Source organism: Tachysurus vachellii, chromosome 7 (assembly GCF_030014155.1).
Source record: "Tachysurus vachellii isolate PV-2020 chromosome 7, HZAU_Pvac_v1, whole genome shotgun sequence".
In the NCBI taxonomy this organism is placed as follows: domain Eukaryota; kingdom Metazoa; phylum Chordata; class Actinopteri; order Siluriformes; family Bagridae; genus Tachysurus; species Tachysurus vachellii.
In genome coordinates this window covers 2,277,422-2,289,970 of record NC_083466.1, presented here as the reverse complement: position 1 = coordinate 2,289,970, position 12,549 = coordinate 2,277,422, and the positions used below count along the sequence as shown (strand labels likewise).

The window sequence follows — 12,549 nt, the reverse complement described above, 5'->3', positions numbered from 1 at the left end:
TTTTCAGGGGTATTCCAAGCTTCATTAGGGCCATTTTTTTTTTTTTTTTTTAATTAAACCTTTAGAGCTTCAGGCTCTAAAGTCAGAGAAAGATATTACCTGGGGTGTCCACAAGCGTGTTTCTTGAAATTCCATTCTACAGATTAAAGACATTCCATCATACCTGTATAGCTTTAGCAAATAAAGCTATTTAACAATCCAGCTGTTTAAGCGCACAAGCCAGCTAGATAGCAGGCTTAGATAGTTAACTAGTTAAAAAGCTGTCTGATATTCACTACAAATACAGGAAGCTTCCTACTAAAGGTTGGGTGTATTTTGTGTGGTGTTGTGATGCAGGAAATGCCAATAAGGCTGTATTAAAAACAGTATTGGAACGCAGAACGAAATTGTAATGACAGTCATTTCAAACAGTGTCTGTTTAATAGGGGGGGCCTAACATCCACACCCATAAACCAGAAAAGAGAAAAGGACATCTCAAAAATGACTGAGAAGTGATGTAACTAAGGCTAAGACTTTCAGAAACAACGGAAGAATCTGAGAGCGAGGATTGTGCTGCGTTGTGGGCGGCCATCTTGTTAACCCGAAATAGCTTCGCTGTCTGGAAGGAATAGCATGTTGTGCTTGTGGCAAGAGAGAAGCTTGGAGAGCTAAATGGCTCTACGATACACGGAATTCTTGCAGCAGACTTGGCATCACGTGTTGGATGATACAATTGCACCAGGATTCTGGCGTTGAGGCAAATCAACCTCACAACCGGACTTTGAAGGAAGACGAGGCGACGGGATTTGAAGGAAGTGAAAACTTGGCGCTCAGACAGGTGGCTTATGTGTAAAAAAAGTGTTTGACTGGGTTTGGTTTGCGAAATGGATGCTGCTGGTTTACTGCGACTGTGCACTGATAGATGACCCTTGACCCTGGGGCGAGCCGTGGCCCCGGCGTCCGATCATGGATGGGTGGAAGTCGGGGTGGCGGCGTGCATGCTTGATCAGGTGGTCACTGCGCATGAATCGTTTGGCACAAAGCGGGCACTGGAAGCGCTTCTCACCAGTGTGAGTACGCAAGTGCCGGGCCAGCTCGTCCGAGCGAGCAAATTTCTTCTCGCAGTTGGCCCAGGTGCAAGGGAACGGCCTCTCACCTGCAACACATACAAAACATACCAGACGTTAAAACATCATGTCGTTACCCTTACATCTAGACATCTTAAACAGCTTTAAACTTGGAACCTTTAGACCAAAAGTATAGGAGTGTGTAGTCTTAAATTAAATGCATGGTCAATTGTTTAAAGGTCTGGTTATTGACTAGGCCAGACTAGAATCTTCCATTAAAGTTCTTTATTGTGTTTGCAGAGTGTTTTTGGATCCTTGTCTTGCTACATGATGATGTTCCTCTTTGATCGATTCGAATGCATTTGTGTGTAAATTGGCAGACAATTTGTTTGTGTAGACTTCTGAATTTATTCTGCTGCTCCCATCATGTGTTCCATCCATGAGTTCATGTTTTGGATCATGAGCGGATCTGGTCTTTCTCCACACTTTGGCGTTTCCATCACTCTGCTAGATTTTAAACTTGGTTCCGGAACTTTTATGGCTTATCGCTGTATTTCTTTACGATTTCCACTCTGGCCTTCCAAGTATTACTCCTGATGAGAGTTTTGCAACTTAAGGGTAGGACGGATACCTTCACCCCTGCTCTGTATGGTTTTTCTTCACAGCTCTTCCAACGATTATCATCAACTGCTGTTGTATTACTGGGCTGACCAGTTCGATGTCTGGTTGTTAATTCACCGGGGGTTCCTTTCTTAGGACACTTCAAATTGTTGTATTATGTATTGTACTATGCCTGATGCATCCGCAATGGGTTCGATCAAATTACGGTAGATATTCAGAAGTATTATTTGTTTAAACAATCAGTCTAGTAGGACACACACACGCAACGAGAAACCCTCGTAAGCCACGTTCCAGTATTTTTGATCACGTTATAAAATCGGTGGATTTATACCAAAAGGCACCATGTGGTAAGTTCTTTAACAAATCTAGGTTTAAATATGATGTCATCTGTAAACCAAACATCTCAAGTGTATAGCAAAACCAACATCTGCACTTTATCTACATTTGATTTCTCATTAATAGGATGTTCAGAATCACTGAAAAAAAAAAAAAAAAAAATGGTATGACAGGAACAAAGCTGTTGTGCTTTTTTGTTTTCCAGAGACAACAGCAAAAGTTAGCTTTTATCCCTTTAGGGTTTCTTTTTCTTTCTCCTTGTTAAGGTAACCACATGGCACATAACCATCACCTGAGAGAAAGAATTTATAAAAATAACTAAGTAGTACAACTAATTAAAAAAAATAATTAAAGGGGTGTGGCCTTCTTAGCTAACTGTTTTTCCCCCCCCTCAGTGAGGGAGGGAGGGAGGGAGCGCGAGCCAAAACAATTAACGCACTGTAATGATGCATCCCAGTGCATTGCATGACGCACGACCTCGTGTGTGTTAGACAACAGACTTGTTAAAGAGTTGATTGCATCAACCAGGACGTTATGAAACATATAAAAGTGGTAAAAGTCTTTGTTCGTGACATAATGCATTGGAGATCGGGCTTCATTTTGAATTATTATGCGTTTAAAAACCATGACCCTGGTGTAACCCTTGTCCGCCATGACGGGTTAAAAAAGTAAACAGCATGCGTTTTTTTTTTTAAAGAGTAAACAACACAGACAAAAGTTTCAAATTAATGCATCACCATTGAATTACCAATCAGATAAAAAAAAAAAAAAAAAAAAAAAAAAAAAACAACAAAAAAAAAATAAGAATTAATAGTCTAAATGAATAAGTGAGAAGCAATTTTAAGACTGTAGACAAAACCTGGTTATTTAGTATTAATTCTGTTTGAGAATCGGTTCAGTGTCGGTTCGGTGTCGGCCCTCACCTGTGTGCGTCCTGATGTGCGCCTTCAGGTGCGATGATTTGCCGTACACTCGGTCACATCCGTCGAAAGTGCAAGGGTGGCGTTTAGAGGGAGAGCGCGGGGCTCCTCCTCCTCCTCCTCCTCCTCCTCCTGCTGCTTCTACCCACATCTGCTGGGGGGCGTTGCGGTTTGTCTGTCCCGGAACCGGGGTACCGGTGGGGGTCATGGTCGGGGTCGCGGTGCCCGAGTCGCACAGGGTGGCATAGCCGCTCTCACCGCACGAGCTCGACGACGAGCTGCTGCTGCTCTCTGAGTGGGCGGACATGGGCCGGAACGCCGCGTGCGTGTCCGCGAGGACTACGTCGGCCTCCTCGCCCGCGCCCTCGAGCCTTAGGGTCTCGCGCACCTCCCTGTCCTCGCTCGAGCCGTCCGCCTCGCCGTGAGCCAGGGCCCTGGTCCGGTGAAGCACGGGACCGCTCGAGATCGACACCAGACACTCGGCGGCGAGATAATCGGAGTCGGCGAACGCAGACATGGTCTCGCGCGTATCGTATTTCCACGCCGAAACAACAAAGCGCAAGGGGCGCGCGCGCGGACGAGGTCTCGGTTCCCACCCCGGTTCCTATATATAAAAAAACAAAACAAAACAAAAAAAAACTACTCTGGACCTTAAACGCGGTCCATATGAACGCGATCCGAATGAAAAAAATTCACATCCAACTTGTTAAAAAGAAAACGCAGGAAACTCGGTACCACCAGCGCGTGCCTGTGTCCCTTAAGCCCCAACGTGGTGTCCTACATCACCGACTCGTTGTCTCATTGTGCGTGAGTGCGGTAAAGCCGGTGGAAGTGCAGGCCACACCCCCCTCCCTCACACTCACACTCACACACACCCCTCTCACTCACACACACACATATACACACTCACTCACACACAAAACGCAGGAGGAAACTAGAGGCACGTGACGTTAAGAGTGACGCAACCGAGGGCGTGGAGCGAACCGAGACAACAGGGGTGGGTGTGTCTGAAACGGAAAGCAGATGCCGAGCTGCCTCATGAGTCAGCGCTTTAACAGAAAAAGTTTGTGCGTTTTTACTCGTGAAACTCATGTTTCCTGTGTCTCAGTACTGTTCTTAACACACTCATGTGACCCCAAGGTGTCCCGTTAACGTTTACAACGTAATCACAAGCAAAATGTGGCGTGGATCACTGACATATATATATATATATATATATATATATATATATATATATATATATATATATATATATATAGTATTAACCAGGACCAATAAACTACTATAATGTTATAATTTTTCTCCACCATAGCAGAGGTGCTTAAGTTCTAAACATCAACCGTCTCTGTGCTTTTCTGACTTCTGTACTAACACTAATTGCCTAATCCGATATTTGTAAATTATTTAACTGAAGAAAGCTCTTCAATACTTCTTGGTCAGGGTCACGGTGGATCTTTGGTTTATCAGGAATTCACCCTTGATTATGTTACTAATAATCTCCACCACTTCTCTCTTTCTACCCATCCCGAGACATCCAGAAACTGTACCAGCTCCGATCGTATTCCGTGCGATGAAGATTTTGGACCTCCGCTGAGATGAGGCCGACTCTGAGAATCCTGAGGCATCCAGAGCTCCAGTTGGACTCTGAGATACTAAAGAGGAGATCTGAACTCCATGTGATGTTTTACATCGATACAACATCTGTTTGACTGTATATTTATAATCACACCCTCCAGTGTCACCCAGATGAGGATGAGGTTCCTCTTTGTGTCTGGTTCCTCTCAAGGTTTCTTCCTTTACCATCTAAGGAAGTTTTTCCTTGCCACTGCTGCCTGAGTCACTACATACTTGCTCATTGGGGATAAATAAATACATACACGTTTAAATAAAGTATGTTAAGTAAAGCTGATTCGAGAGACAATGTCAATTGTAAAAAGCGCTATACAAATAAACTTGAATTGAATTGAATTTGTGAGGAAACCAGAGAACAACAAAGAAACCCAGATTATAGACCTCACACTTGGGCAAGTAAAGAAATCCTTGCCTCCATTACACCCGGTTCGTTTTTTCTTTTGCTAAATAATAATCCTTCATCACCCACCCCACATTTTCTCCATAAGTCTTTAGTCTTGGCCTCAGATCTCCACCCTCCATTTATATGTATACAACAGCTTCCAATCTGTAAGGGTGAAGGCTATCATGAGCTTCCTCCAGCCGACAGCATCTGTTTAACTGTGTAACTGCTGCTCATGCTGCATCACAGGGCAGCATAGCACCCTCAGAGGAAAGGGCTATCCGCCTTCTTCCACATATAGGACCTCAGAGATTGGGTAGAGTCACTCAGAGGCTAATTTTGATTAATCCCAAAATAGAAGTCGGGACTCAAACTTGAGATCTTAGGACGTTAATCCAATCATTTATTTGCCTGTTTTTATATCCAGGCATTTTTAAGCAGCATTTCTAATAATCATCTGCATATCCCGACCTAATATCTAGCGGACCAAATATTCCTGAAAAAAAAATGAACAAATACAATTTGTATACAAAGCAAGTTATTTCTTTTTTTGTATGTATTAGTGGAAAAGTTCTATTGTCTCAGAAGCTCGAGTCTTTTGTACACTTTTCTGGCCACAAAGCTTCTGAATCTGATCCTGGAAACGCTGGTTTCCAAGAAACCGTCAAACACAACTCGAACGAATCAACAATTTCTGACCAATCAGATTTGAGACCAAATAAAAGACAAACAAACAAACATTTTTTTTTTTATTGCTTCCAGGTGCTGCTCCCCGTAATTACTCCTGAAATATTGGTTTTCATTCCAGACCTACCCAAGCATAAGAGGAAATACCTGTTCCTGTTTCACTTTAAATGCCTCACTATAACTTCGATTGCACAAAGGGTCACAGCTTTTCTTTGTCAAAAAATGTGTCTGCGATTATGTAATAATGTAACCTGTGTCTGCTTTTGTTTGCGTCTAGACTTTTGCTTTCCATTAAAATAATTTTGCACAAATAATTGGCTTATTCTCGATTCTGATTGGTCAGAAGAACAATACGCGGATGACTTTATAGTAATAATGACCTTAAGAATGTCTGGCAATTAATGTCATCTACCCTGATGATAAATATGTCCGGTTTGGGATACAGGGTTCAGACAAAGTGTAATTAATGATGTATAAAAGGGTCACGGTGTATGGATTGGTGATGTCATTCAATATGAACACATGATCTGGTTTATACTATTCATATTCCATTCATTCATCTTCTACCGCTTATCTGAACTACCTCGGGTCACAGGGAGCCTGTGCCTATCTCAGGCGTCATCGGGCATCAAGGCAGGATACACCCTGGACGGAGTGCCAACCCATCGCAGGGCACACACACACACACTCACATTCACTCACGCAATCACACACTACGGACAATTTTCCAGAGATGCCAATCAACCTACCATGCATGTCTTTGGAAAATAAATTTGTTTAAGTTGCAAATTTTGCCATTTATTACAAATTTTGTCACTTGACATTTTGTTTAAGGATTCGGAAAATAATATAGAATAAAATAAAATATTATTCATTCATCTTCTACCGCTTATCCGAACTATTCTTGGGTCACGGGGAGCCTGTGCCTATCTCAGGTGGTATTGGGCATCAAGGCAGGATACACCCTGGACGGAGTGCCAACCCATCACAGGGCACATACACACACTCTCATTCACTCACACAATCACACACTACGGACAATTTTTAGACCAGGGGAGGAAACCGGAGTACCCGGAGGAAACCCCCGAGGCACAGGGAGAACATGCAAACTCCACACATACAAGGCGGAGGCGGGAATCTAACCCCCAACCCTGGAGGTGTGAGGCAAACGTGCTAACCACTAAGCCATCGTGCCCCCCTTCCTATTCATATTATTAAATTAAAAAATAAATAAATGTATTTTTCCCAGACTACATGATAGATTAAAGCGCTTCATCCTCATACAGCTCCAATTCATCTGGATCCTTATCAACCTACGATGACCTGTCATGCAATTGTCTGCAATTTTAGAAACATATCCAACATTACACCATCATCTACGTCCTCCTATAATGCTCTCTGCCTCCTCAAAGGCCTTTTCTTGGAAATAACCTTCTTTGATAATAACCTGTTTTGGAATATAATGATTCAGAAGTACATATTATGTGGGGAAAGCTTAAGAGTGTATAATTAGTCCGCTATAACCGAACTCAACATCGTTTTATATACAGATTCAGTGTTTTTCCGGCCAAGTTGCATATTTTAATATGGCTCTCTAAATCGGCTATATATACTGTACAACCCAGTCGTAGTTGAGGTTTGTGAGGTTGAGGTGAGAAAACAGTGAGTAATCAATTAGTAGATACAGATAAATGCATCAAAATTTTGACCTGTGATTCAAACAATTCAAAAAGATATATGAATAAATAAAAATACACTTTGATCATAGCCTAAATCACACAAAGAAGGTTATATAGAATACCTTAACAGGATTGAAGTGTTTATCAACACTATGGATGATAGCAATGATAAAGACCTGGTTAAAAGTAAAAAAAAATAACATTAATTTTTTAGAAATTCATTGAAATTCAGAAAGATTGAACAGAAACGGGAAGAATATAAGAATATTTAACAAATTTGTTTAAGTGGCAAATTTTGCCATTTATTACAAATTTTGTCACTTGACATTTTGTTTAAGGATTCGGAAAATAATATAGAATAAAATAAAATATTATTCATTCATTTTCTACCGCTTATTTGAACTACCTCGGGTCACGAGGAGCCTGTGCGTCAGGCGTCATCGGGCATCAAGGCAGGATACACCCTGGACGGAGTGCCAACCCATCACAGGGCACACACACACACTCATTCACTCACACAATCACACACTACGGACAATTTTCCAGAGATGCCAATCAACCTACCATGCATGTCTTTAGACCGGGGGAGGAAACCGGAGTACCCGGAGGAAACCCCCGAGGCACGGGGAGAACATGCAAACTCCACACAACAAGGCGGAGGTGGGAATCGAACCCCCAACCCTGGAGGTGTGAGGCGAACGTGCTAACCACTAAGCCACCGTGCCCCTAAAATAAAATATACAAAACAAAAGTAAAAAAAATTGTCCCATTTCTGCTTCCATCTGACTCAATTTTTTTTTTAAATATCTAGTTCAGGATTGTTCCTAAAATCACTGAGGGCCACATTTTCACAGCTTGTCTTTCCAAAATTCTTCCTCTTTCACAGCTCAATATATAGTGCAGTTCAGTTAATAGCCAATATGTGGCAGTGTGTCCCTTATTGAAAGCACCATACTTTGACTTTGACGTGTTTTTTTTTTTAAAAAAGCTGAGGTTCATCTCTATTTCTAACCAGTTGTTTACAGTTTATTTATTTATATATTATTATCTATTATATATATATATATATATATATATATATATATATATATATATATATATATATATATATATATATATATTACTACCTGTACAGCTGCTTTGGAGTAGATTTTGCATATAAATTGTATTTCCTATCCGAATATTAAGACCCAATTGAATTACATTTTCAATTCATTTCCATTTTTTACAATCTTATGTGTGAATATACAGTACTTCCACTTTCCACCTTGAAAAAAATGATCCTTTTTTTTTTTTTATGGATTTTAAAAAAAAAGAAAAAAGAAAATAATAATTACTCAGTACTTTAAAGTTTGGAGAACTTAAGGCAGTGTTGCCATTAAATAAAAAAATCCCCAAATTACATTGTGACAGGGGGAAGTTTTTTTTAATCTGAATTATTTACTTAAATTCTTAAAGTCTTTCTCTCAATATTCATTTAGTTCATGGGGGAAAAAATAACACCAGTGCAACCATGGGCTCTCTCATGAGTTATAAAAAAAAAACTGTTTCCACAAAGAACTAACAGAGAACTTAATCTTTATCCACTATGACTCATTTTGTGCATGTAGTACCTGCGTGTTTTGTGGTAGATTTGTATTTGGTGGAACCCCACACACTCAGGCTTCCTGCTGGGGAACCGTTCTTCTTATTCGTCATTGCCTGACATCTTCACCACTCACGACTTCTACTTCTAACAGGAGTCAAGGCAAGGCATTTCTTCCACTTGTTGCAGTTGAATTCCAAGGTCATGTATTTGTCACGTCTTTTGATGCCTCGGGATCTCTTTCTTTTGCTCCTGATCAGCTTTTTTAGTGGTAAGTGTCTGTTATTATTTTTCAAATTTTATCTTATATTCTTATATAACACATATAGCCATTTGTAATTAATTAGGACATAAATGTCTACTTTAAAGTGTCTAGATTATTAAGGAAATTATCTAAAATTTGTTTTGTTGTAAGTAATAAAACTTGAAAGAATGCAGTTGTAGTCGAACGCAGAATTATTTTACGAGAACAGAACACACAGAAGTGTTTTATTTCTCTCTGTGATTACTATTAAACCAACAACAAAAAAAAAGTGTAAAACTGTTACAAAGCTCTGATATTGGAGACTCCTTCCATAACCGTATAAATCCCTCGCCATATCAACGACAATACATTTGTCTTTGTTGAATAATGACAGCAGTTTGTTCATATTTAATAAGCTTTCTTTATGCATCACATTAAAAGAAACTCTTTAATGTAACCGAGAGCAAATCTGACTTACCCTTCTGACTGAATCTTATCAAGATTTCACCAGAGCTGTGGTAATTCATCGTAATTCCTTCCTCCGCTCCTTGTTTTCATAATAGGCGACTGCCAAAAATTGCACCAGGGACAGCTTTGCAAGGCCGCTTGCTCAGGTGAGACCGAATATTTATGGAAAAAAAAATGATAATAATATTCTTAACAGACTATTTAGTGATTTATGTGGTTCGGGTTTCAGTGTCATGGAATATGCAGAAGGGTCAGAGACATACGTACAGGTACAGTACCACCATCACTAGCTCCATGAAAGGAACCACGTCAGGGGGAAGTCAACTAGCTTTCGACTGTGTGGTCGACATCGACACACTTCCGGGATGTCCGGACATGCTTTTACGTGTATGTATGGAGCCTAATGTCTAACTACAAAAAAATATCAGTATTAGAATATATGTATCGATTCAGATGAATCTGAGCAAGATTCACAAAATCAACATATTTTTAATCTGCATGTGAAGTATCTGCTATACAAGTTCCTTTGTACACTGTTAGTATAGAAACCGTAACACAATAGAACAACTGAATTACTATAAAAGTCTTGTTTGTCTTACAGCAGTCCCGGCTGCTCTTATAGAAAAGTAATCAACTAAATTAAATTCTGACCAATCAGAATCAAGCTCGTTAGCTTTAGGTTCATTAGCGATTTGTGTGAAAGTAACTGTTTTGTTTTGTTTTTTTGTCCTGTGTTCTTTTTTTTTTAAATATCTGTAGCTGAGAAATCCACAAATAAAGCAAAGCTCCCCTAAAAAGGAAAACTCTGTGCTACGCTTGAAAAACATACGGTAAATCAGACACGGTGTCTTCACTTCACACTTTCTTCACACAGCTGCGACTCGTTCTGATTGTTGATGCAGTGGTCACAATTGTGGCCGCACTACCATACGAAGTCCTTATTGTCAATATACAACTCTTGATCAGTTTGTGTATCCTACAGTTAACTTCTCGGTTTCAGCGCAGTCATTTCATCGAGATCGAGATGCTAACGATCCCATCTGGTGTTTTGGTTTTGGTAGAGAGGCGCTGGAGAAGAAGCCCCTGCGGTTCCTGCTTCAGAGGGGAAAGGTCACAGCCTTGTGCCCGCAGGGAACCGAGCAGGTGTGGGCTCTGAACATCAAGAGAGCCATACTGAGCATGCTCCAGACCTCCCACTCCGGACGGGTCAGAGAGACCGTGAAAGAGGTGAGGACTTTATCAACAAGACTAATATTAAAAAAAATACTGCTTTTGCGTCTTTAATTTATTAAGGTCTAGCCTGTATGGAAACTGAAGTTCAACATCAGCTCATCTTAACTACTAACTAACAACTTTGAAACAACTTTAGATCCTGAATAACGGTACAATGTACATTGAGCTGGTGCTATACTTGTTTTTTTTTATGGTTGAAAACACTTCATCTTTACAGACTGATATATATGGGACATGCATCAGTTCCTATGAGCTGAAGGGCACTTCACTAGTGAAGACACGGCATCTTCAGCAATGCCTCCAGGACAGAGTGAATGATTTTTGGCAGAATTCTGTCCCTCTCAAAGAAGACCGGGTAGGTTGCATCATTGATGTGTTAAATATCTTAAAGTTGTATTCCAAGGACTCACAGTAATAATTATTGCGTCTTATCAGACAGTGAACGCCAGCCTCAAATGTACCCAGCTCTATGGCTCAACCATGATAGACAAGGTGAACTGCACTGAGACAGTGGTACTTGTACCCCAATCAGGGTCACTAGATACGTCCCAGACTAGCACTGTCTCAACCCTGACTCTTTTGAGAACCCTGGATGGGATACAAGTAGATTCAGGTAGAGTGAGGAGTCAAAATCTGTTTAAAATGACAAGAATTTGTCACACACAAAACAACATATAAAGGGAAATTAAAAATGTTTCATTTTCTATTAGGGTTGCATGATGAAGGATATTTGACTGATTTGGAATTTGATATGGAAGCTGTGAAACCAAGCCAAAGGGGATCACGTTTGGTTCAGGAGCTTTCTAGCACAGTGAGGAAGATTTGCGCTCAATCTGCAGACCAGCAACAGGTCAGGTCCAAGTTTTCTTCCTCAGCATTTCATTTAATCTTTCGTTCTAGGCTTAACGTATTCAATTCAAAAATTGGCCTAAATGTTTTCAGGTGTTTCTTCTCTTTTTTTTCTGCCTCAGCAATCAGATCTGTTTCTTAGTCTGGCCCTCCAGTTGAGAACGTTGACAATCCAGCAGCTGAATGAAGTCTGGCAAGAGGTGTCTTTTAAATGCCTTGATGACTGGTAAGTCTTTTACCAAGTTTTAATTATGAAGTTGGGCACGGTGGCTTAGTGGTTAGCACGTTCGCCTCACACCTCCAGGGTTGGGGGTTCGATTCCCGCCTCCACCTTGTGTGTGTGGAGTTTGCATGTTCTCCCCGTGCCTCGGGGGTTTCCTCCGGGTACTCCGGTTTCCTCCGCCGGTCCAAAGACATGCATGGTAGGTTGATTGGCATCTCTGGAAAATTGTCCGTAGTGTGTGATTGTGTGAGTGAATGAGAGTGTGTGTGTGTGTGTGCCCTGTGATGGGTTGGCACTCCGTCCAGGGTGTATCCTGCCTTGATGCCCGATGACGCCTGAGATAGGCACAGGTTCCCCGTGACCCGAGGTAGTTCGGATAAGCGGTAGAAGATGAATGAATGAATAATTATGAAGTTCTTAGGAATCTGTCAGCAGATTAAACAAATATTTGCAACTCATTACTGTGTTCCTTTTGTCATTATAGGCAGCCTTTGCTAGAGGCACTACCAACGTGTGGGTCTGAAGCATGCATCCAGTTCATAACAAATCTCATCCTGAACAAGGAGATTGGTCAGGATCACATCACCTCCTTCCTTAGCACTGTCACATTTGCTTCCCATCCTACCTCGTCAATGATCAGCCAT

The 12,549-nt window shown here is 41.0% G+C and overlaps 1 protein-coding gene across 1 annotated transcript; it reads right to left on the bottom strand.

The window, feature by feature from the left end:
* Window positions 1-401: 401 nt before the first annotated feature.
* zgc:153115 (uncharacterized protein LOC768186 homolog) lies at window positions 402-3,792 on the bottom strand. The gene is made up of 2 exons (XM_060873857.1): window positions 2,927-3,792; window positions 402-1,135 (listed from the first exon to the last, which is right to left on the bottom strand). The coding sequence occupies exons 1-2, from the start codon at window positions 3,438-3,440 to the stop codon at window positions 879-881; spliced, it is 771 nt and encodes a 256-aa protein (XP_060729840.1). The 5' UTR covers window positions 3,441-3,792; the 3' UTR covers window positions 402-878.
* Between the last annotated feature and the right edge of the window lie 8,757 nt (window positions 3,793-12,549).